General features: G+C 42.7%; 1 protein-coding gene across 2 annotated transcripts; it reads right to left on the reverse strand.

The window, feature by feature from the left end:
* Positions 1 to 4,331: 4,331 nt before the first annotated feature.
* On the reverse strand, positions 4,332 to 23,807 carry LOC100490896 (zinc-alpha-2-glycoprotein-like). Of its 2 annotated transcripts, XM_031891894.1 has the most exons (7): positions 23,601 to 23,695; positions 21,339 to 21,611; positions 20,499 to 20,783; positions 6,376 to 6,648; positions 6,056 to 6,163; positions 5,117 to 5,236; positions 4,332 to 4,706 (listed from the first exon to the last, which is right to left on the reverse strand). In XM_031891894.1, exons 1-6 carry the CDS (start codon positions 23,653 to 23,655, stop codon positions 5,178 to 5,180), a joined length of 1,053 nt encoding a protein of 350 aa, XP_031747754.1. In that variant the 5' UTR covers positions 23,656 to 23,695; the 3' UTR covers positions 4,332 to 4,706; positions 5,117 to 5,177. The 2 variants fall into 2 exon arrangements, with proteins under 2 accessions (XP_031747754.1, XP_031747755.1); XM_031891895.1 differs by lacking the exons at positions 4,332 to 4,706; positions 5,117 to 5,236; positions 6,056 to 6,163; positions 6,376 to 6,648 and adding exons at positions 17,224 to 18,023; positions 18,440 to 18,544; positions 19,032 to 19,304 and having other exon boundaries at positions 23,601 to 23,807.
* Between the last annotated feature and the right edge of the window lie 2,204 nt (positions 23,808 to 26,011).

A 26,011-nucleotide genomic window follows, 5' to 3' on the forward strand; every position in this document is an offset into this window, starting at 1 on the left:
CGCGAAACAATCCGCCAGTGGCGAAACTCGGAAATTTGTCGCAAATCCATGCCTGGCGAAACATTTCGCCCATTACCAGTTATCTTCATTTACACTGAGCTCCTTACGGAAGCTGTTATATAGCTGGAATATAAGTAATCTTACCCATTTATCTCCTGTATTAAAGTTCCTCTCCAACCTCTCCAAGTTATTGTACCTGTCCTAAGGAGTGTCTATATTTCTGAAAGGTCAGAGATCCCTAGAGCTTTTAGTGTTTGCTTGTACAGGTATCGGACCCCTTATCCGGAAACCCGTTATCCAGAAAGCTCCGAATTACGGAAAGCCTATCTCCCATAGACTCCATTTTAATCAAATAATTCAGAATTTTAAAACTGATTTCCTTTTTTCTTCAACTAAGATATAATTACCCCTTATTGGGGCAGAACAGCCCTATTGGGTTTATTTAATGGTTAAATGATTCCCTTTTCTCTGTAATAACAAAACAGTACCTGTACTTGATCCCAACTAAGATATAATTACCCCTTATTGGGGGCAGAACAGCCCTATTGGGTTTATTTCATGGTTAAATGATTCCCTTTTCTCTGTAATAATAAAACAGTACCTGTACTTGATCCCACCTAAGATATAATTACCCCTTATTGGGGGCAGAACAGCCCTATTGGGTTTATTTAATGGTTAAATGATTCCCTTTTCTCTGTAATAATAAAACAGTACCTGTACTTGATCCCAACTAAGATATAATTACCCCTTATTGGGGGCAGAACAGCCCTATTGGGTTTATTTAATGGTTAAATGATTCCCTTTTCTCTGTAATAATAAAACAGTACCTGTACTTGATCCCAACTAAGATATAATTACCCCTTATTGGGGGCAGAACAGCCCTATTGGGTTTATTTCATGGTTAAATGATTCCCTTTTCTCTGTAATAATAAAACAGTACGTGTACTTGATCCCAACTAAGATATAATTACCCCTTATTGGGGCAGAACAGCCCTATTGGGTTTATTTAATGGTTAAATGATTCCCTTTTCTCTGTAATAATAAAACAGTACCTGTACTTGATCCCAACTAAGATATAATTACCCCTTATTGGGGGCAGAACAGTCCTATTGGGTTTATTTAATGGTTAAATGATTCCCTTTTCTCTGTAATAATAAAACAGTACCTGTACTTGATCCCAACTAAGATATAATTACCCCTTATTGGGGCAGAACAGCCCTATTGGGTTTATTTAATGGTTAAATGATTCCCTTTTCTCTGTAATAATAAAACAGTACCTGTACTTGATCCCAACTAAGATATAATTACCCCTTATTGGGGGCAGAACAGCCCTATTGGGTTTATTTCATGGTTAAATGATTCCCTTTTCTCTGTAATAATAAAACAGTACCTGTACTTGATCCCACCTACGATATAATTACCCCTTATTGGGGGCAGAACAGCCCTATTGGGTTTATTTCATGGTTAAATGATTCCCTTTTCTCTGTAATAATAAAACAGTATCTGTACTTGATCCCAACTAAGATATAATTACCCCTTATTGGGGCAGAACAGCCCTATTGGGTTTATTTCATGGTTAAATGATTCCCTTTTCTCTGTAATAATAAAACAGTATCTGTACTTGATCCCAACTAAGATATAATTACCCCTTATTGGGGCAGAACAGCCCTATTGGGTTTATTTAATGGTTAAATGATTCCCTTTTCTCTGTAATAATAAAACAGTACCTGTACTTGATCCCAACTAAGATATAAATAATCCTTATTGGATGCAAAACAATCCTATTGTGGTTAATTCATGTTTTATTGATTTTTTACCAGACTTAAGCTATGGAGATCCAAATTACGTAAAGACCCCTTATCCGGAATACCCTTGGTCCCGAGCATTCTGGATAACGGGTCCTATACCTGTATAGTATTTCTATATATGTACAGGATACACTTGTTGATCTCTATCAATCAGTACTGGCATTGATCAAATGAACAGTGCTTGATCAAATATGTGAAGTCTATGGACAATGATGAAGACAATGCTCTGAAATATACTGCAAACGCCTGTACAAGTTAATTGGACATGGAAATATTTTACAGAAAGAAATCTTTTTTGCCTTTTTTCCTAGTTTTTTTCAAGTTTATAAACAAACATAGTAGGTAATGGGACAACAGTATTGTTGGTTAATCTAATGAAATGAAACCATATCCTGCTCCGTCTTACACCTCTCCCAGTTTAGGGTATAAAAGCCCAGTTGGCAGTTACAGGTGACTGGGAGTTGCAATACTGTAAATCAGTGCTGTCCAACTGGTGGCCTGCGACCCCCCTCTGTGTGGCCCCCCACTGTCTGGCTGCTTTGATGGCTTAACTTTGTGTAAGATTTAAATGGTATCAGTACTGAGATTATCTGGCCCCCTGCATGGTTCTCACCTCAGATTCAGGCTGTAATCCCTCTGTATTGTGTAATTATGTAATCCCCTGTGTTGTTCACACCTTTTAATCTCTGCATTGTTCACCCCCTGCAGTGTTCACACCTCAGGCTCAGGCTGTAATCAACCATATTGTTCCCCTGTTCACAGTAGAAACCCACAAATAATCCCTGCACACTACAAAAAGAACATATACTGAGGTGGTACTGCAATTAAAAAGTTTTTTAATATATAGTTATTGTGCAGACTGTAGGAGCAGTGCCAGCATTGTGTCACTGTAGGCTGCCTGTGTGTGCCATACACACAGGCATCATAGGGCAAGCAGAGTATGGCACACACAGGCAGGGAAGGCAGAGTATGGCACACACAGGCAGGGTAGGGAAGGCAGAGTATGGCACACACAGGCAGGGTAGGGAAGGCAGAGTATGGCACACACAGGCAGGGTAGGGAAGGCAGAGTATGGCACACACAGGCAGGGTAGGGAAGGCAGAGTATGGCACACACAGGCAGGGTAGGGAAGGCAGAGTATGGCACACACAGGCAGGGTAGGGAAGGCAGAGTATGGCACACACAGGCAGGGAAGGCAGAGTATGGCACACACAGGCAGGGAAGGCAGAGTATGGCACACACAGGCAGGGTAGGGAAGGCAGAGTATGGCACACACAGGCAGGGTAGGGAAGGCAGAGTATGGCACACACAGGCAGGGTAGGGAAGGCAGAGTATGGCACACACAGGCCAAGTATGGCACAAACCAGCCAAGAATGGCAAATAGAGATGTAGCGAACTGTTCGACGGAGAACTAATTCGCACGAAAATCGGGTGTTCGCAAGTTCGCGAACTTTTAGCGAAGTTCGCAATTTTGGGTTCGCCTTAGCTGGAGCCAAATTTTGACCTCTCACCCCAGAGCCAGCAGATACATGGCAGCCAATCAGGCAGCTCTCCCTCCTGGACCACCCCCGGACCACTCCCTTCCATATATAAACCGAAGCCCAGCAGCCATTTTACATTCTGCCTGTGTGTGCTTGATGAGTTAGCATAGGGAGAGAGCTGTGCAGGGGTTTGAGGGACAGTTTAGGTAGCTTTTCTGACTAGTAATCTACTTTCTACTGCTCTGTATGTAGCTGCTGGGGACAGCTGTCCTGCTGATCTCATCTGCTGTAACCCAATACGTTACACATAGTAGGGACATTGCATTGCAATAAAATCACCTGAGCAACGTTTTTCCACCAGCAATAATATATTCCGTATCCACTACTGCGGCGTTTTGTCTTTGCGTGTGAACCGGCCGTAACCTTTACACGACTTGATTGGCATGTAGACGCCGGACGTTTTAAAGCAGTTTATTACACAAGTTTAGAAATGTAGTGTGATTTCTGCCCTTTACAGCACAAAACGCAACGCTGTGTCAACAAAGTATTTTTCAGAGAAGTTTTTGCCCTTGATCCCCCTCCTGCATGCCACTGTCCAGGTCGTGGCACCCTTTAAACAACTTTAAAATCAGTTTTCTGGCCAGAAATGGCTTTTCTAGGTTTTAAAGTTCGCCTTCCCATTGAAGTCTATGGGGTTCGCAAAGTTCGCAAAAGTTCGCACTTTTTGGCAGAAGTTCGCGAACGGGTTCGCGAACTTTTTTTGTGAGGTTCGCTACATCCCTAATGGCAAACACAGGGAAAGTATGGCACACGCAGGCAGGGTAGGGCAGGCTGAGTATGGCACACACAGGCAGGGTAGGGCAGGCAGAGTATGGCACACGCAGGCAGGGTAGGGCAGGCAGAGTATGGCACACACAGGCAGGCAGAGTATGGCAGGTTTTTGCTGTACTACAACCATTAATATGGGTATGGTCATGTGATAACATGGGTGTGGTTTCAAGTGGGTGCGGTTTCAAAAAGGGGAGTGGTCAAAACTGGCTTCCATTATCGGCCCTCCACCACGTAGGTCGGAAAATTCCGGCCCTCGGTACAACAGAAGTTGGACAGCATTGCTGTAAAACAAATGTAGTTCTGCATCTTCACATTGAAAATCATTGATCTTGCCTAAAGCTGGTCAGATATCATAGGTCAGCTTGGCTAATTTTGACCATAGGAATAGACCATCTGGGCATGGATGACCAATTGTGAGCTCTACAGAATCTCCCAATCGGCAAAGTGACAGGCAGCTTCTTCTAAGCGACAGTTGTTTGATGCATTTTTCTGGCACCCAAGCTTGAAGTGGAAGACTGGGGGAGACCAGTGTTATTTGGAAGACTCATGGATTTTCTTCACACATTCTCATGGCTGCAGTCTGGTCCTAAAAGGAAAAATAGTTCATTCCCTCTCCATGAAATGAATTCCCTTAAACATGACAAAGAAATGAGAAAATGGACATGTGTCCAGGGCTCAAAATTTGGCATTTCATTTGCCATCGTCTTTGGCTGAAGCACCCCACATACCCCATCCCTCAAACCTGCCCTATAGACATTCCTATTCTTGGAACTATGGCTGAACTCCAGTCTTTTTATTTCTCTGTGACATTATGAGCTTTGGTGGCTTTGGCCAAATGTTGGCTTTGAAAGGGGCCTTGAACTATTAAAGTCTCTGCCTTCTCCTCTGTTGAAGCCAAATGGATGGGTGTTATCAAAGTGCCAATTCTGTTTAGTAGCCGATGTCATTAGCTCCGACACTCAGAAACTAGGTTGTAATGTGATAGCCCTGCATTACCTTTCTGTTTAGACACTCTTCTGTTTATCTTGCAGGTTCTATTCAATCCACTGCCTTGTTGCTAGGGTATCGGCGGCCATACCACCCACGGATAAGTGCAGAACAAAACGTTAAATGTTTCTTAAATAAAAACACAAGAAAATTAGACATATCACAAGCTGTCAGACTTTCATAGTCAAAATCATACTAAAAGGTTATTCAAGGACTCCAAGGAGAACAACTTTGCAGAAGGGTCATCGGTGTTGAGGGGAAATAGATTAATTCACCCTCATATTATTAATGTAACCAACTACAATCATGGAAACCTACAGGGGCTTGTTTACCAATACCAATTACTTGGTGCTTTTGCCTAGCACTGGCCTATGTCTGTGAGCAAATTTGCAGACTGTAGGTCTCATCTGCAAACATGGGTGCTAAATAACACAAATGGTGTTGCCAATAGCAACAAATCAGCAATTTCTTTCCAAACCTACTCAGCATGTAGCAGGATAGTGGTCATAATATACATCTGCAGCCAACAAGTTTTCCCATTTTGTCTCACCATGTCCAGACACCATTTTTTAAGCATTAAATCCTACCTCTAGATGGTGCTAGAGTGCAAGGACTTGCCAGCAAAACTCTATAGAAAACACCACAGACCATGCGCCACCTGGGGGCTAATTTTGGTATTTTTTTCCCCAAGTGGATGTTTAGATGATAGTTAGATGATAGTTGAGGATAGTTGAGGATATGAAGGCTACTGGGGTGAGTACAAGCTCATAAAAGAATTTATCTGGCCATTTTGGTATAGTATAGACCGGAGGGACACTTATCCAATATAAAGGCCTTGGTGTGCCAGTTACAAGTCCTGGTAGAATCTTCCTTTGTCTCCTTATCTTTACCATACCTTCTACATAAGTGTCCAGTAGAAAAACAAGCAGAAAATACAACAATGAATACCTCTTCTTTTCCTGTTTCCAGTTACAAATATTCCCAGGGCCACAAAAGCGAAGAAGAGAACTGCCATGACCAGGATCAGGATACGTGAAGCACTTCTATGGCTGGGTTCTGTTCATTGAGAGCGGAAGAAGGAAGAGTATTTTAAATATAAAAACAAGAAAAATTTCCACAGAATAATAAAATGTAGAACAAAATGTAAAAAAAATAATTGTAAACTAACAAGATAGAGGACTGATGGTATAATGGAATGCTCTTTGGAGGTGTATAATACCATAAAGTTCTTAGGCATGTATGCTACACCCACATTTATATATACTCACCAAAGGGAACAACCAGTGTCTTCTCCAAGCTGCTGTGATCTATATGGCAGGAGTAAGTGGCGCCCTCCTCTGGTGTTACCCCCACACTGACTCTGATCTGATAGGTGCCATCAGGGTTTGGCAGGATCTGTGCTGCCTCCTCTGAGTGAATCTCATCTCTCCCATTCTTTATCCACTTCACTTCCACATCTCGGGGGTAGAACCCATACACCCGGCAGTGCAGTTTGGTGCCACTCTCTGACTCTGAGCTGGAAACCTTCACTTTGGGGGGAACTGGCAGGAAGGAAATGAGAAGCCATTACCTGTTAATTAAATTATAATACACAGTAGGTGAGTGAGTGATATTGCATTCAGCTTTACCGGAAACTAAGCTGGTAAAGGATATGGAAAGTCTCAGTTATGGGGAGAGACTGGCCAAGTTGGGTCTGTTTACACTGGGGAAGAGGCGCTTAAGAGGTGACATGATAACTATGTATAAATATATAAGGGGATCATATAATAACCTCTCTAATGCTTTATTTACCAGTAGGTCCTTCCAACGGACACGAGGGCACCCACTCCATTTAGAAGAAGGGAGGTTCCATTTAAATATTGGGAAAGGGTTTGTTACAGTGAGAGCTGTGAGGTTGTGGGATTACTTCCCCGAATCAGTCGTACTGGCTGATACATTATATAGGTACAAGAAGGGTCTGGATGGATTCTTAGCAAGTGAGGGAATACAGGGGTAGGGGGGATAGCTGTAACAATACCTGGTGGTCTAGCGGGGCGGCGGGGACGCCCAACGCCTCCTCCGGTGCGGGGACACCCGCCGTCATCATCTAGGCGCGCGCGCGCGCCTCTCTCTGTCCCTTATGCGCATGCGCACTCGCGTTGTCGCCGGCGCGCGCGTGACGTCATTTCGGCGCGAAATTCACTGTGCTCTATTCGTTGCCCAACGTAGGTTTTCCTTGCTGATTTCCTGGGTGCGATTCCTGTTCCTGTTCTTCTGTGTTCCTGACCTTGCCTGTATTTGACTTCTCTCGCTTGCTGCCTGTATTGACCTTTTGCCTGTTCTTGACCTTCCTTATTGCTGCCTGGACCGACCATTGCCTGCCTGACTATTCTACTGGATTCTGATTCTGTGCTGCGCTGCCTGACTGTTGCTGACCCCGGCCTGTCCTGACTACTCTAGTGTTTCCCATCTGCCTGTCATACGATTGGTTCCTGTGCTTGCTCAGAACTCTCTCCTTGGGTTTCTCACAATAAGACCTGGCGGCATCCGAGTAGCGAAGGGCTCCTCCCGACGTGAAAGGCGGCGGTTAAAGGCGGAAGAGTGAGCCGAGACCGGACCCTTAGAGCCTGTTCTGAGTTTTAGGATACCACTCGTGACATTACGTTGGGCCCGAAAAAATGGATGCTGAAGGGGCTGCGGTGCCACTTTCCTCTGAGGATATCCGGGCGAGTCTCCTCCTGCGTCTTGGGGAACAAGAAGCTCAGCAAAACCAGATTATTCAGTGGCTCCAGAGACTGTCCGTGAGGTTGGATGCGCTCCAACAACAGCCTGCTGCTCCTACTCCGGCTTCTCTTCCTGGAGGCAGTTCTCTTCACGCTGCTCCGGTAACGTATGTAGTGGAGCCTAAAGTTCCTTTTCCTGAAAAATTTTCTGGGGAACGTCATAAATTTTTTGCTTTCCAGGAAGCATGTAAATTGTATTTTAGCTTTCTCCCTCGTTCCTTTCCTACCGAGGGGTTGAAAGTCAATTTTGTAATGACCCTCCTGACTGGGGATCCACAGCTCTGGGCATTTTCCTTACTTCCCTCTGATCCAGCCCGTACATCCCTTGATTCCTTTTTTAAAGCTATGGCACTAATCTATGATGATCCTGATCGTTCTGCCTCTGCTGATTCTGCTATTCGCAATCTCCGGCAAGGTAAACAACGGGTCGAGGATTATTGTACGCAATTCCGCCGTTGGGCGGTTGAAACAGGGTGGAATGATACTGCTTTACGAAGTCAATTTAGAGTGGGGCTATCTGACGCTGTGAAAGACAGCTTGGTTAACTTTCCCACGTCATCCTCCCTAGACTCCCTGATGCACCTTGCCATTCAGATTGATAGGAGGCATAGGGAGAGATGCCAGGAGAGACTTCCTGCAGTGGCTCCACAAACCTCTCCTCCAGAGTGTTTATTCAAACCTGAGCAGACTTCCTCTAGACCCTCAGAGGAACCCATGCAGCTGGGTTCTACCCGCTTATCTGCCGAGGAAAAAGTTTGTAGACGGGCTAACGGGTTGTGTTTGTACTGTGGGGATCGGGGTCATTTTCGTAGCACTTGTCCCAAGAGGCCGGGAAACGACAAAGCCTAAGCAGATCTGGGGAGTTCTGCTTGGGCAATGTCATTCCTACTCCCCAACAAAGTTCCTCTAAAGTCATGATTCCGGTCCTTTTGGGATGGGATACGAGTACTGTGGAGAGCCTGGCTTTCATTGATTCTGGGGCAGAAGGGAACTTTTTAGATGTTAACTTTGCCCGTAGACACGCTATACCCACACTTCCTTTGGTCCCTTCGGTCAAGTTAATCGCTATTGATGGTACTTCCCTAGGTCGTGGGGTTATATCTTTAAAGTCCGTAAGCTGTTCCATGTCGATAGGTTCTCTCCATCTGGAACAAGTTTCCTTTTTTATCATTGATTGCCCGAATACCCCGGCGATCTTAGGTCTCCCTTGGTTGCATAAGCACAGTCCCCAAATTGATTGGCTAGCTAACAAGATTCTTCAGTGGGGAACAGACTGTCAGAGTTTATGCATGAAGCCTGTCCAAATTTTGGCCGCAACCTCGTTACAGGGGCTACCTTCTCCTTATTTTGCCTTTGCGGATGTCTTTTCTAAAAAAGCAGCCGAAACACTTCCCCCACATAGATCCTATGATTGTGCCATAGATTTGATTCCAGGTTCTTCTCCTCCTAGAGGTAGAACTTACCCCTTGTCTCTTCCTGAAACTCAGGCTATGGAAGAATATATTAAGGAGAATCTAGAGAGAGGTTTTAAAAGACCCTCTACCTCTCCGGCAGGAGCTGGGTTTTTCTTTGTGGAAAAAAAAGATGGGGGTCTCAGGCCATGTATTGACTATAGGGGTTTAAACAAAATCACGGTCAAAAACTGTTATCCCCTTCCCCTAATTTCTGAGCTCTTTGATAGGGTTAAGGGAGCCACTATTTTCTCTAAACTTGACCTAAGAGGTGCATATAATTTAATACGTATCCGGGAAGGGGATGAGTGGAAAACAGCCTTTAATACCCGTGATGGGCATTATGAATATCTGGTTATGCCCTTCGGCTTATGTAATGCTCCTGCTGTCTTCCAAGAGCTGGTAAATGATATATTCCGCGATCTTCTGGGTCGCTTTGTGGTAGTTTACCTTGATGATATTTTGATTTATTCTAATGGTCTGTCTGATCATCGTGTTCATGTTCAGGAGGTCTTACGCAGATTAAGGGAAAATCATTTGTATGCTAAATTCGAGAAGTGCATCTTTGAAGTTTCTTCAGTTCACTTTCTTGGGTTTATCATTTCCCATCAAGGTTTAGAAATGGACCCAGCCAAAGTTCAGGCTATCCTAAATTGGGTACAACCCTTGTCTCTGCGGGCCATACAAAGATTTTTAGGCTTCGCTAATTATTACAGACAGTTTATTAAGAGCTATTCCACGATAGTGGCTCCAATTACGGCTCTCACAAAAAAGGGGGTTGACCCAAGTATTTGGCCGGTAGAGGCTTTAACAGCCTTCAAATCACTAAAAGAAGCTTTTATCTCTGCTTCTGTACTCCTGCACCCTGATTCTGCCCTCCCTTTTCTGGTAGAAGTAGATGCTTCTGAAGTTGGGGCAGGGGCGATCCTCTCTCAACGTCACCCTGTGACCAATAAGATTCACCCGTGTGGTTTCTTTTCTAAAAAGTTTTCTCCTACGGAGAAGAATTATGACATTGGCAATAGGGAATTACTGGCCATAAAATTGGCATTCACAGAATGGAGACACCTCTTGGAAGGGGCTAAACATGTATTACAGTAATCACTGACCACAAGAATCTCCTATATATTGAATCCGCTAGACGCTTAAATCCTAGACAAGCCAGGTGGGCATTATTCTTTTCTCGATTTAATTTTATTATAACCTACAGACCTGGCGAAAAGAATGTTAAAGCGGATGCCTTGTCTAGAAGTTTTGATTCCAATCCTCTGGAGAAGTGTCAACCCGACCCTATTGTCCCTAAGGAGTTGATTATAGCTGCCTTAAGCCCAGATTTACTTTCTTCCTTGTCTAAGGCCCAGGTTCACTCTCCTTCCAACCTACCCCAGGGAAAGTTATTTGTTCCAGAAAACCTCCGTGAAGCGTTTTTTTTAGAAGCCCATGATTCTAAGTTGGCTGGGCACCCTGGTCGTTTTAAAACCTGTTCTCTTTTGTCCCGCACCCTATGGTGGCCAACTCTGAGACAAGATGTTAGTAACTATGTTGATTCCTGTCCAACTTGTCAACGCTCGAAACCTTCCAGATCCTTGTCTCAGGGTCTGTTGCAATCCCTGCCAATTCCCGAAAGGCCGTGGACTCACATTTCCATGGATTTTATTGTAGACTTACCTCCTTCCAAGGGGAATACTGTCATATGGGTGGTTGTGGATCGCTTTAGTAAAATGTCTCATTTTATTCCCCTCCCCGCCCTCCCATCTGCAAAGTCTCTTGCAGAACATTTTCTGACTAATATCTTTAGGCTCCATGGTGCTCCGCAGAATATTGTCTCTGATAGAGGGGTTCAATTTGTCTCAAAATTTTGGCGGGCCTTCTGTTTACTGATGGGTACAGATTTGTCCTTCTCCTCTGCTTATCATCCACAGACCAACGGGCAGACGGAGAGGACAAATCAGTCTCTGGAGCAGTACCTCAGGTGCTATGTCTCCAGTAACCAATCCCTTTGGGCTGATTTTCTCCCTAGGGCCGAGTTTGCATTCAATAATTCTACTCACTCGTCCACTGGTGAGTCCCCGTTTTTCGTTGTCTTTGGGTATCATCCCAGAGTTTTCTCTTTCTCTACCATTTCCTCTGATGTGCCTGCTGTTGATTCCTTAGTCAATCAGTTCTCCAGTATTTGGCAAAAGGTGCAAAAGTCATTATCCACTGCAGTAGCTGTTCAAAAGAAAGCCTTCGATAAGCATCATAAAGCATCGCCAGAATACCAGGTCGGTGATAAAGCTTGGCTTTCTTCTAAAAATATTCCTCTTAAGGTTTCTTCTTCTAAATTTGCACCCAAATATATTGGTCCTTTTTCTATTTCTGAGGTTATTAACCCGAACACAGTCCGATTAGAGCTTCCTCCCGAACTCAAAATTTCTAATTCCTTTCATGTTTCCTTGTTAAAACCTGCTAGGGTGGTTCGGCAGAGGTCTCCTCCTCCTCCCGTTTCTGTTGAGGGACAGCCCGAATATCTCATACAGAGGTTAGTGGACTCCCGCCTCTCTAGGGGTAGGCTACAATACCTGGTACACTGGAAGGGTTATGGCCCTGAAGAGAGGTCGTGGATCCCAGCTGCTGATGTTCGGGCAGATCGTCTTGTTCGACAATTTCACACCAGATTCCCTGATAAGCCTAGGGGTCCGGTGGCCCCCTCTAGAGGGGGGGGTAATGTAACGATACCTGGTGGTCTAGCGGGGCGGCGGGGACGCCCGCCGCCTCCTCTGGTGCGGGGACGCCCGCCGTCATCATCTAGGCGCGCGCGCGCCTCTCTCTGTCCCTTATGCGCATGCGCGCTCTTGATGCGCGCGCATGCGCACTCGCGTTGTCGCCGGCGCGCGCGTGACGTCATTTCAGCGCGAAATTCAAATATTTAAAGCGCTCACTGTGCTCTATTCGTTGCCCAACGTAGGTTTTCCTTGCTGATTTCCTGGGTGCGATTCCTGTTCCTGTTCTCCTGTGTTCCTGACCTTGCCTGTATTTGACTTCTCTCGCTTGCTGCCTGTATTGACCTTTTGCCTGTTCTTGACCTTCCTTATTGCTGCCTGGACCGACCATTGCCTGCCTGACTATTCTACTGGATTCTGATTCTGTGCTGCGCTGCCTGACTGTTGCTGACCCCGGCCTGTCCTGACTACTCTAGTGTTTCCCATCTGCCTGTCATACAATTGGTTCCTGTGCTTTCTCAGAACTCTCTCCTTGGGTTTCTCACAATAAGACCTGGCGGCATCCGAGTAGCGAAGGGCTCCTCCCGACGTGAAAGGCGGCGGTTATAGGCGGAAGAGTGAGCCAAGACCGGACCCTTAGAGCCTGTTCTGAGTTTTAGGATACCACTCGTGACAATAGCTCTCAGTACAAGTGAGGGAATACAGGGGTAGGGGAGATAACTCTCAGTACAAGTGAGGGAATACAGGGGTAGGGGAGATAGCTCTCAGTACAAGTGAGGGAATACAGGGGTAGGGGAGATAGCTCTCAGTACAAGTGAGGGAATACAGGGGTAGGGGAGATAGCTCTCAGTACAAGTAAGGGAATACAGGGGTAGGGGGGATAGCTCTCAGTACAAGTGAGGGAATACAGGGGTAGGGGGGATAGCTCTCAGTACAAGTGAGGGAATACAGGGGTAGGGGAGATAGCTCTCAGTACAAGTGAGGGAATACAGGGGTATGGGAGATAGCTCTCAGTACAAGTGAGGGAATACAGGGGTATGGGAGATAACTCTCAGTACAAGTGAGGGAATACAGGGGTAGGGGAGATAGCTCTCAGTACAAGTGAGGGAATACAGGGGTAGGGGAGATAGCTCTCAGTACAAGTGAGGGAATACAGGGGTAGGGGAGATAGCTCTCAGTACAAGTGAGGGAATACAGGGGTAGGGGAGATAGCTCTCAGTACAAGTGAGGGAATACAGGGTTATGGGAGATAGCTCTCAGTACAAGTGAGGGAATACAGGGGTAGGGGAGATAGCTCTCAGTACAAGTGAGGGAATACAGGGGTAGGGGAGATAGCTCTCAGTACAAGTGAGGGAATACAGGGGTAGGGGAGATAGCTCTCAGTACAAGTGAGGGAATACAGGGGTAGGGGGGATAGCTCTCAGTACAAGTGAGGGAATACAGGGGTAGGGGAGATAGCTCTCAGTACAAGTGAGGGAATACAGGGGTAGGGGAGATAGCTCTCAGTACAAGTGAGGGAATACAGGGGTAGGGGGATAGCTCTCAGTACAAGTGAGGGAATACAGGGGTAGGGGAGATAGCTCTCAGTACAAGTGAGGGAATACAGGGGTAGGGGAGATAGCTCTCAGTACAAGTGAGGGAATACAGGGGTAGGGGAGATAGCTCTCAGTACAAGTGAGGGAATACAGGGGTAGGGGAGATAGCTCTCAGTACAAGTGAGGGAATACAGGGGTAGGGGGATAGCTCTCAGTACAAGTGAGGGAATACAGGGGTAGGGGGGATAGCTCTCAGTACAAGTGAGGGAATACAGGGGTAGGGGAGATAGCTCTCAGTACAAGTGAGGGAATACAGGGGTATGGGAGATAGCTCTCAGTACAAGTGAGGGAATACAGGGGTAGGGGGGATAGCTCTCAGTACAAGTGAGGGAATACAGGGGTATGGGAGATAGCTCTCAGTACAAGTGAGGGAATACAGGGGTAGGGGGGATAGCTCTCAGTACAAGTGAGGGAATACAGGGGTATGGGGGATAGCTCTCAGTACAAGTGAGGGAATACAGGGGTATGGGGGATAGCTCTCAGTACAAGTGAGGGAATACAGGGGTAGGGGAGATAGCTCTCAGTACAAGTGAGGGAATACAGGGGTAGGGGAGATAACTCTCAGTACAAGTGAGGGAATACAGGGGTAGGGGGGATAGCTCTCAGTACAAGTGAGGGAATACAGGGTTATGGGAGATAGCTCTCAGTACAAGTGAGGGAATACAGGGGTAGGGGGGATAGCTCTCAGTACAAGTGAGGGAATACAGGGGTATGGGAGATAGCTCTCAGTACAAGTGAGGGAATACAGGGGTAGGGGAGATAACTCTCAGTACAAGTGAGGGAATACAGGGGTAGGGGAGATAGCTCTCAGTACAAGTGAGGGAATACAGGGGTAGGGGAGATAGCTCTCAGTACAAGTGAGGGAATACAGGGGTATGGGGGATAGCTCTCAGTACAAGTGAGGGAATACAGGGTTATGGGAGATAGCTCTTAGTACTAGTTGATCCAGGGACTGGTCCGATTGCCATCTTGGAGTCAGGAAGGAATTTTTTCCCCTCTGTGGCAAATTAGAGAGGCTTCAGATGGGGTTATTTTTTTGCCTTCCTCTGGATCAACTAGCAGTTAGGCAGGTTATATATAGGCATTATGGTTGAACTTGATGGACGTGTGTCTTTTATCAACCTAACTTACTATGTTACTATATTCTTACTATTTCTGTTTTTTGCCTTAGTTTCCCTTAACTCACTAAAAGCTAAATAGGAATTACAAGCAAAGGCTATTTTGAAGGAGTAGAATATAGCTATATATGCCTTTGCTTCATATGATTACAATAAAAAAAAATATCCTGCCTTTTTCTTTTAATTAAAAAATGAATCGATATATCACCTATTGTATTAAGTGCTGTTTTTCAATTAACCCCACCCACACAGGGTTAAATGTTCATATGGAGGAAATGATCTTGGCATAAACAAACCCCCTCCCTTCCTGCAGCTTTTGTTAGGCTCGGAGATATAGGGCAGCGGGCTGGGGTTTCGCTTCTTAAAGGCAGTGAGCCAGCCGCTGAGACAAAAGGATAGAAAGTAAAAGTGAATTGTATGTTTAGTTCAAGAAGAAATATATAAAATTATATATTATTGTATATTATATAAGACATTTCTTAATTAAGACCATAAGTAAATTCAGCCCAAGCCCCATTAATTGAATTTGTGTTGAAAAGAGAAGTGGAATATTGCCCCATTAGGGGCATGTAGCTATCTTATTGCCCCCTTTATCCCTCATTCACAGGAACAGTCAATATTTTATCTCTTTCTCCCTGATCATTTTTTCCAACCGGCCAATTAGAAGGACTTTTTTTTTCTAAGTTTTTTCTTTATGACCTGAATAATACAATTAGTGACTAGATAATATTAACCAAAACTTGGGTTAAACTACAGTCAAATAATAGAACTCCAGCATTAGTCCTTAATATGCTACTGCCTATATATATATATATTCCTTATCTGTTTATCCTTATTGCAGACTTGGCTAAAGAAATTGCAGATCATATTATTATCACAGAAGTGTCTGTATCCAGCTAATAAACATATAAGCATAATAATCAGTAATGAGTAGCTGAAGCCATAATAGAGAGGTATAAGTAGAAAGAGAAGCCATAGCACAGGGTATTGCTACTCACCGCAATGTACTGTATAAAAGGGGAGGCTTAACAGCAGCAGCACAATAGAGAACATTTCCCCTTTATATACAATAGATGGATAAGGGCTCCGGCTCTGCTCAAGCAAATCAGCTGTCAAACTACTTAAGTACTTTACTATGACTGGGCAGGGCTAAATGTTCTGTCCCAATGAGAAAACAGATAGAGACTTAGCTAGGGTTGCTAGGCAGAAATAGGAAGGTTGTTTATAGTAACCAGGGTAGGCTAGTTATACTGCACTAGACCAAAGCAGTACAGTGCAGAGCCTGATATACTCTGTAGTAGTAACTTGCAAATACTTTGTGTCTGATTGGGTAACATTCATTATGTTATAATCAGTAACATGGGACTTGGGGTTTTCTGGATGATGGGTCTTTCCATAATTTGGATCCCCTCTACTAAAAATATCATGTAAAACATGAAATAAACCCAATAGGATTTTTCCCCACCAATATGGACTTATACAGCTTAATTACCATCAAGTACAACTACTGTTTTATTATTACAGAGAAAAGGGAATCATTTAACCATGAAATAAACCCAATAGGGCTGTTCTGCCCCCAATAAGGGGTAATTATATCTTAGTTGGGATCAAGTACAGGTATTGTTTTATTATTACAGAGAAAAGGGAATCATTTAACCATTAAATAAACCCAATAGGGCTGTTCTGCCCCCAATAAGGGGTAATTATATCTTAGTTGGGATCAAGTACAAGTACTGTTTTATTATTACAGAGAAAAGGGAATCATTTAACCATTAAATAAACCCAATAGGGCTGTTCTGCCCCAATAAGGGGTAATTATATCTTAGTTGGGATCAAGTACAGGTACTGTTTTATTATTACAGAGAAAAGGGAATCATTTAACCATTAAATAAACCCAATAGGGCTGTTCTGCCCCCAATAAGGGGTAATTATATCTTAGTTGGGATCAAGTACAGGTACTGTTTTATTATTACAGAGAAAAGGGAATCATTTAACCATTAAATAAACCCAATAGGACTGTTCTGCCCCAATAAGGGGTAATTATATCTTAGTTGGGATCAAGTACAGGTACTGTTTTATTATTACAGAGAAAAGGGAATCATTTAACCATTAAATAAACCCAATAGGGCTGTTCTGCCCCAATAAGGGGTAATTATATCTTAGTTGGGATCAAGTACAGGTACAAGCAACATCTGCACTGAAGGTAGAGGTAGAATCCCTATTGTTTCTACCTCCATATCTGACAATTCAGCCCTGAACATCAATGGTGGGAACGAACAATCTTTCCTGCAACTAAAGATAGTAACTGGTATGTGTATGGCCACCTTGTTATTGTGCAAACAACGCTCTATATATACGTTCTGCCACATTCTCACACTATGCCACAAACACACACGTACACATTCTCTCACCCAGAGGCTCACACACTAGGAGAAATATTCTTTACACCCCTATATAATGAATACAGAAATTAAATATAACTCATTTATATACATGTATTTTATTTTTACACACAAATAAACAAACCTGCAATTAAAATATATACAAACATAAAAATAATAAATAGAAATTGAGTGGACCCGTATTATATCCACAGTCCTTGGCGCTGCTCTTGCCTTATGCTTTTTTATGGTATAAATCCCTCCAACTGCCACCCTGAGATGGTCTCGCCCCTCCACCCTATTTTGCGTCAGAGAGGGTCAAGAGGGGCCGCATTCTTAATGCAGAGAGAGCAATAGGAGAGACGAAATTCCAATCTAGATTCCCAGCAACCAAGAAGAAAAAAGCTCCATATAGACCAGGGGTCCCCAAGCCACAGTCAAATGTAAAAAGGCTTGGGGAGCAACACAAGCACCATACAAGTTCATGGAGGTGCCATATAAGGGCTAAGATTTGCTATTAGGGGCCTCTATGCACCCTATCCGCTTACAGGGGGCTTTATTTGATAGGAAATCTCGTTTTTATCCAACAAAAACTTGCCCCCAAGTCAGGAATTCAAAAATAACTCCCTGGTTTGGGGGCACTGAGAGCAACATCCAAGGGGTTGGGGAGCAACATGTTGTCCTGGGCTACTGGTTGGGGATCACTGATATAGACCATCAGTTACTTGGTATGAATCCCATTCTTTAACACACACACATATGACAGCTGTCTCGGAAAATTGCACTTCACAGACTGTGAATGAGTAAATATAAATGAGCTCTTATATATTTTCCAGCATTTGATGTTAAGCAAAAGGCTCAGGATTCTCCTCCTCTGAGCTCAAACTCTCTTGGCTGCTTTCTGATCCTAAAAGGGGAAAAAAGTGATGTTTATTAGCCATGAAAGACAATCCCCTGAACAAGAAAAGAACCTATACACTTCAGATGCAGCCAGCAAGTTTTCACATTTTGTCTCACCATGTCAAGACACCATTTTTTGAGTTTTAAATCTTGCCTCTAGATAGTGCTAGAGTGCAAAGACTTGCCAGAAAAACACAATAGAGAACGGAATAGACCATGCCTGGTGGCAACTTTTGTTTTTTTCTTTAGGAATATAGAATACAGTACTGCTGGGACAAGTTTAACACATTTGGAGAGATATATACCCACTTGATATTTTTAAAAAACTGGAATAATTCATTATTATATACTACAAACGACTGCCTCGATACATTTTATATGTTCTTATCTAAATGAAAAATAAGAGAAGATTACAGTGCATACCTTTATTCCTTCTCATTCTAGTCAACATTCCCAGAGCAAGAAAAATTAGGAAGAAAGCAGCCATGATAGGGATCTTGATTTGTGAAATACTTCTCCTATTAGATACTGTTTTTTATGGGTGGAAGAAAGAAAGATGATAAAATAAAAATGATATGCAAGGATAAAAACTAAATAGAAGATAAACCCTGTAAAAACGTGAAATGCAAACTCTAAAGCAGCTCTTATGGGTTAGAATAGCCCTCTGAGAACTAGGTGAGCATAAAGTACCCCCATGTAAATGCCAAATAATCACCCATAGTTCAGTTCAGCAGGCTTAGCATTCTCAATTAATAACCTTCTGTGTATTTTTTACATGCTTTCTATACACTAAAAGGTAGTGTGTTGGGAGTATCCTTAATGGAGAAGGATCTGGGGATCTTCGAGGATAACAAGCTGTGCAACTCTAGTCAGTAGAAGATATGGATGAATGTACACCAGTGAATGAACTGTTCCAAAAGGTTTGTGCTGCCTATTTCCACAAACTGTTACTAAAATATAAACCACAACATTTTATCCCTCTATAATGTTATTATTGTAAACTAAAAAAACTCACCAAAAGGTACAACCATTGGGTTTTCCAAGCTGCTGTGATCTATATGGCAGGAGTAATTGGCGCCCCCCTCTGGTGTTACCCCCACACTGACTCTGATCTGATAGGTGCCATCAGGGTTTGGCAGGATCTGTGCCGCCTCCTCTGAGTGAATCTCATCTCTCCCATTCTTTATCCACTTCACTTCCACATCTCGGGGGTAGAACCCATACACAGAGCAGTGAAGGTCAGCACCGCTGTCTGATTCTGAGCTGGAAACCTTCACTTTAGGGAGAACTGACAAAAGTGTGAGAGAAGTCATTAGTTGCATAGGCTAAATGCAATAAACCCATATACAATCCAATACAATTATATGGGGAGTATCGATAGCTTGTACTGCCCTAGCACATAGTGGGTAGTTATGGCTTTGAGAAATAGAAAATCCCATTTTTATTACCTATTCTAGCTCCATTTATGTCCAGTGTAGCCATACCCTTAATTCTGCAATCTATAAAATAATGTACTAATAATACATAGTGATGAAGCTATTAAACAATACAAGTTCTAGATATGAGCCTCTTGTCCTCTATGCTAAAAACATCAACGTGGCTCAGGTGTATAATGGCTCCGATATGGAACACACATGTAGTTTTACCATCTGTTGCCAATAAAAATTGGCAATGAGCACAGCAAAACATTAGTGAGACTTGATTTATTGATAATTTTATTATTTATAATGATTTATTGAACCTGACTATTCCTATAACCTGCCCATCCTCAGGTATAAATCCTTTTAGAATTCCCTTAATACAATTCCCAGGGAAACCCCAGCAACCCGCTGCTTCTTTGGCTAAAGGTGGTCATACATGGTAAGATTTGCTCGTTTGGCAAGGTCACCAAACAAGCAGATCTTCTTCTGATATTGGGCTAACTCGATCGTTTGGCCCGTCGGACAGAGGACCGCATTAACAAACCAATGCGATCCTTGATCTGACAAAAAATCAAGATCTGGCCAATTTTAGACTAGATATCGGTCAGGTAGGCCCATTGGGGGTGCCCATACACAGGCTGATGAGCTGCTGAATTTGTCTGAAGGACCTGAATTGGCATCTGAAATCTGCCCACGTATGGCCACCTTAGCATCTGGTCATGCAGAAGAGCAGAGAGAGTTAAGACATAGTGCTCATCTAAACAAAAGATGGCTCTACAATTTACAATTTCATTGTCTACAATTTTCTTATCGTTATTAAACCTTTTCCCGGAAAAATAAATGCAGTGACATATTTTCCATGATATGTTGTCTCCTTATCTACATTAGGCCACCCAGCCTAGTCCTTTATCCTAGTTAGGAGAATATTTAGGTAAACAGTTCATGGTTTTATAGAAATGATGTAAATGCAATCTTCAACGTACAACTAAATGTATTGTTCATGCCCCGAAATTGGTATGTTTCATAATTACCCAAGGGCAAACCTTATTACATGATCTCACCTTTCCTCTCCAAGTCAGTTGATACATAAAGGAGATACATCTTCATATTCTCAATGCAGTCATTCTCCATGTAGAGCTTATTTATCTTTGCATAATCGTAATTCCGATTCCATAGCTGGGTCATAGCCAGAGCCTCCTGTGTTACAGGAACATGCACCACTCTTTCTCTGTCAAACGTCATAAGCTCCTTCCCATCAAAAGCAATCTCATCGTATCCACTAATGGTTCCATCTTTGTGTAGCTCACAGGCAAACTTCCTCTGGAAGACATGGAATTCTCCATTACCTGCAAACCAAACAATAAGAGAAACTAGAAAGGGAACTTCATGTTGGTTTGAAAACCACTGAATAAAATCTGATTGGACGTTGTTGGCTCCACCCAGTTTTGGTTTTGGACCACAGTCATATAGTAAAAACCACTGTGCAAAGTTTGGGGAACCTGGTTTTAATAGTGTCTGAATGGCAGCAATTTAAATTTCTCCACTAGAAGTCAATGAGTGACATCTGATCGGTGGTTGGTGGCTCCGCCCACTTTTTATAACCTGGAACTGCAGTTACCCAGTGACTAACTCTGCAAATGTGAATAGGTGAATTGTGATTGGTGGACGTTGGGTGTGCCCACTTTTTCTAATATTAAACTGTGCAAAGTTTGGGCCTAAATAGTGCGATAATGACAGCATTTTAAACTTAAACCATCAAATTAAAAAAAATAATTGGCTGTTGGTGGCCCTGCCCACTTTTTATATTTTTGAACTGCAGTCCCCCAGTGACCAACAAAGTATGAGAATGGTGAAATGTGGAATAAAATTATACTATCAGATTCGCATTGTATTGTACTCACCGTGGGTCTTGTTTAGAAACCCCATTAGAGATTCCATTTTCTGTTTTTCTGCAACCTCCTGTTTCTGAGCAAATTCAATCTGCAATAACATGTGCTTAAGATGCGTACTACGCGATGGAATGACCATTGATGGAATCAAGACCTGCCCCCGGCGCGTTGCGCTGTCGTACCTCCCGTACTGCAAGCCGTCTATATACGCAGTGATGGTGTAGTGTGGCACGCTGTGACTATAGGAGGATACCAGCGATATGTCATATTGTAATGTGTGCCGGCCTGCGGGACAACAAAGACACAAAGGGAGCAGAAAAGATTACATTAAAGAAGAAGTAAAGGTAAAAAAAGTCTATGTAAATACAGCCATAAGCATAGATAGAGTCCTCTATCAAAAGAAACACAGGATTTCTTGTCTCCTTTTTTGTAAACATGTTCTTCTGTATCTGACTTCCTCTCTCAGAAAAATTCTTCTTTCGCAGGGCCAGAGTATGTGCAGCTCTCTTCTCTCTCATTTCTCCTGCTCCCCCCTCCCATTAGAATTCACTCCCCCTCCCATAAGAATTCACTCCCCCTCCCATCAGAATCTGTGATCTGAGCTTCCAGCAGCTAGAGCTGCAGTACAGAAGCTACGGAAACCAAGCTAAAATGGTAGCTGCATATGTTAAACAAACAGGGGGAGCTTCTAGGGCTGATTACTCAGGTATGGTAAAGCTTTCTGCAGAATAAATACAGCATTATAGGTGGCACTAATGTGGCAAATCTATTGGCAGTAAAATGTCAAAATGCCTTTCCTTTTCCTTTAATCTGCCTTATAGCAAGAATATTAGGGACAACATCATGTACTGTATATTTATGGAGAAGACAGAATAGAGTAGACTTGTTGTCTTGTGTTTTCTGATGGGCCCCTGGCTCCCTAGTTGGACTCAAAACAAATCCAGTTAAACATTAAAAGGGATGTATGAGAAAACAGCTTCCCCTTCCCAGGCACCAGACAAAACCAATGTGGGAAGAAAACATAAGTTTCACTCCTGATCATGAAGCCGAGAATAAGCCGCCATTACTGGTATTGCTATTCACCCCAATGTCCCCCATTGTCCCATTATTTTTTATATACAATAATCAGTAGATATTGCTACTCACCCCAATGTCACCCATTACCCCATTATTCTTTATATACAATAATCAGTAGATATTGCTACTCACCCCAATGTCACCCATTACCCCATTATTCTTTATATACAATAATCAGTAGATATTGCTACTCACCCCAATGTCCCCCGTTGTCCCATTATTCTTTATATACAATAATCAGTATATATTGCTACTCACCCCTATGTCCCCCGTTGTCCCATTATTCTTTATATACAATAATCAGTAGATATTGCTACTCACCCCAATGTCCCCCGTTGTCCCATTATTCTTTATATACAATAATCAGTAGATATTGCTACTCACCCCAATGTCCCCCGTTGTCCCATTATTCTTTATATACAATAATCAGTATATATTGCTACTCACCCCAATGTCCCCCATTGTCCCATTATTCTTTATATACAATAATCAGTAGATATTGCTACTCACCCCAATGTCCCCCATTGCCCCATTATTCTTTATATACAATAATCAGTATATATTGCTACTCACCCCAATGTCCCCCATTGTCCCATTATTCTTTATATACAATAATCAGTAGATATTGCTACTCACCCCAATGTCCCCCATTGCCCCATTATTCTTATATACAATAATCAGTAGATATTGCTACTCACCCCAATGTCCCCCATTGCCCCATTATTCTTATATACAATAATCAGTAGATATTGCTACTCACCCCAATGTCCCCCATTGCCCCATTATTCTTATATACAATAATCAGTAGATATTGCTACTCACCCCAATGTCCCCCATTGCCCCATTATTCTTATATACAATAATCAGTAGATATTGCTACTCACCCCAATGTCGCCAATTGTCCCATTATTCTTTATATACAATAATCAGTAGATATTGCTACTCACCCCAATGTCCCCCATTGCCCCATTATTCTTATATACAATAATCAGTAGATATTGCTACTCACCCCAATGTCCCCCATTGCCCCATTATTCTTATATACAATAATCAGTAGATATTGCTACTCACCCCTATGTCCCCCATTGTCCCATTATTCTTTATATACAATAATCAGTAGATATTGCTACTCACCCTAATGTCCCCCTTTGCCCCATTATTCTTTATATTCAATAATCAGTAGATATTGCTAATCACCACAATGTACTACACACACGCCGAGGCTGAACAGCAGCACCACAATGTAACTCATTGTTATGTTATCTTCTTATATTAATATATAAGATATATATATTAAATATTCAACCGTCTTTACACCAGATCTACTCATAAAAAAATGTCGCTCTTTGTTTCAAACATTTTATGTTCAGTCATTTCAACTTGGCAGGGCTAAATGTTGTGTCCAATAAGAAAAATAGATACAGCCTTAGTCAGAGTTACCAGGCAGAAAAAAGGGAAGGTTGTTTATAGTAACTGAAGTGGCTTAATTATATTACACCAAAGCCCATTATAATACGGTATCTAAAGCCCAGCATATAGTTCCACTTGATATGAATGGAATCCATTGGCACTCAGTTGACCCTCCATCTTGCAATTCTGTAATGGTTCTCCCTGGCTGAGGGGATAAGGAGGGGACTGAGGATTTTATAAACTGGATGAGTTGAATGTGTTACAGCACTTTGTATCAGCTGGATTACACCACACTGCCCACTAATACTGCCCACACTGCTAAACACATTATTGGGGTATACTATAAGTGATGGACAGAATATATTCCTGATGTGTGCCCACTTCTTCTTGCTGCTTGGGTATAAAGGTCCTTTGCCATTGGCTGGGGATTTTGGAGTGATGTATTCATGAGAGATGGGAAGGAGGAGGTGGGCCTACTGTCCCTAATGACACCAATTATATTGCTAATGTGTCGATAAACCCCCAGCATAATGGACTCTTGCTAACGAAACAGTCATAACAAAGGACGAAAAAGGAACTGTATGCTGGTAATCACAACTGTAAGGCCCAAATATGGAGCAGCTACAGACTCCCATTCTGCCCAGTTCTGCGCCAAAAAAAAAAATTGTCACAATTGTTTTGACGTGGGTGACAATTTTTCGTGCCTGCCTTTAACTCCACTGAATTTTGCCTGCCCTGACCTTGGCCTGATATTGAATTATTCATGCCCCTGCTTCTCCCCCACTAACCCCACAGAGGGTAATGACACTCAAAATATATTAAATACAATTGGAGGCTAGTGATGAGTGAATTTGTCCCGTTTCGCTTTGCCATAAAATCCGCGAAACGGCAAGAAAATTTGTGAAACGTTGAAAAATTTGCGAAACACATTTGTTGCAACTTTTTTGTTGTCGCCCATGTCTTTTTTATCGCCACGGTTATTTTTTTGTCGCCCATGCTTTTTGACTCGACTGCTCCCCTTTTTTTATGTGACCGCGCCCTTTTGTAAGCGATGAATTCAACGCAGAATTTTTTCGCTGCTAATTTTCACAGAAGGTTGGCGAAATGAGGAAATTCTTTGTGAATCCATGCCTGGCAAAAAAATTCGCTCATCACTATTGGAGGCAGTTGGAACTTCAGCACCAAATTACTTACAGTGAAAGGCAGTGGGTCCTGACAGCCCAGATGCCCCTTTACCCTCTCAATAAACAGGTTACCTGCAAACTGGAGTAGGTTTAAAGCATTCTGTAGGTCAAAGTGAGCTCAAATTATCTGCACAGATGAAAAAGCTCCTTTATGATATAGAGTACTATTTTAATACACTTTGCAATTGGTCTTTTTTTATTTGCAGCATTTGAATTATTTAGTTTTTTTGTTCAGTAGCCAGTTTGGCTCCATGTCAGGAGCTCTTTCGTTGCTAGGTTCCAATTTAACCTAGCAACCAGGCAGTGGTTGGAAAGGAAGACAGGCATATAATTATGCCGGGGTCAGTGACCCCCCCCCCCCCCCCACTTGAAAGCTGGAAAGAGGCAGAAGAGGAAGGCAAATAGTTTAAAAGCAAAAAATGAAGACCAATTGAAACCACCCCATTAGAAAAAAAATAATAGGCAATTTTATTGCAAGGCACACAATTTAATAAGTTAATCATGGCTGCCTGGAATTGTCCCCCAGTCATCCCAGTAGCAACCACCCTTACCCCAGAATTGCAATCACAGGTTGCTCAAAATAACAAAATGATTGTTTGCTCAGCAAAAGACCCAATCATTGCACTTGTGGCGTAGAAGGGATTTACTGGCCCTTAGATTATTACGTGTGCAGGATAGAAATACATTCCATGTCCAGAGATATTTCCATAGTACAAACTGTCATAGGGAATACACACCCAATTAGGAGCATATAATAACCTTATCACTAATTAAACAACATGAATAGAAAGAATACAAACAGGTCCTTGGTGATAACAGGGAAACATTTGCCTTTCTGCAACAAATACTTTAGTGCTGCATCCAAATCAAATATCTGTTAGTCACATAGGCAACTACAATATATACAAAACCAGTTATGCCATTTTACTGGGGCATTTTACTTTATCTGTAGGGTTTCCCGCAAAACAGTTGTCAGAACAACAAAAATCTCATAAAGAAAAATGTTTTTTAATA

This window comes from Xenopus tropicalis, chromosome 8 (genome assembly GCF_000004195.4).
Source record: "Xenopus tropicalis strain Nigerian chromosome 8, UCB_Xtro_10.0, whole genome shotgun sequence".
Lineage (NCBI taxonomy): Eukaryota > Metazoa > Chordata > Amphibia > Anura > Pipidae > Xenopus > Xenopus tropicalis.

What these genes read in the sequence shown, in the direction of transcription:
- LOC100490896 (XM_031891894.1), bottom strand. Translation starts at nt 23,655, where the DNA reads ATGAGTTACATTGTGGTGCTGCTGTTCAGCCTCGGCGTGTGTGTAGTA. An exon ending in CGTGTGTGTAGTACATTGTG is followed by an intron (nt 21,612 to 23,600) that starts GTGATTAGCAAT and finishes GTTGTCCCGCAG; the next exon opens with GCCGGCACACATTACAATAT. An exon ending in AACTGACTTGGAGAGGAAAG is followed by an intron (nt 6,649 to 20,498) that starts GTGAGATCATGT and finishes CCTTCCTGCCAG; the next exon opens with TTCCCCCCAAAGTGAAGGTT.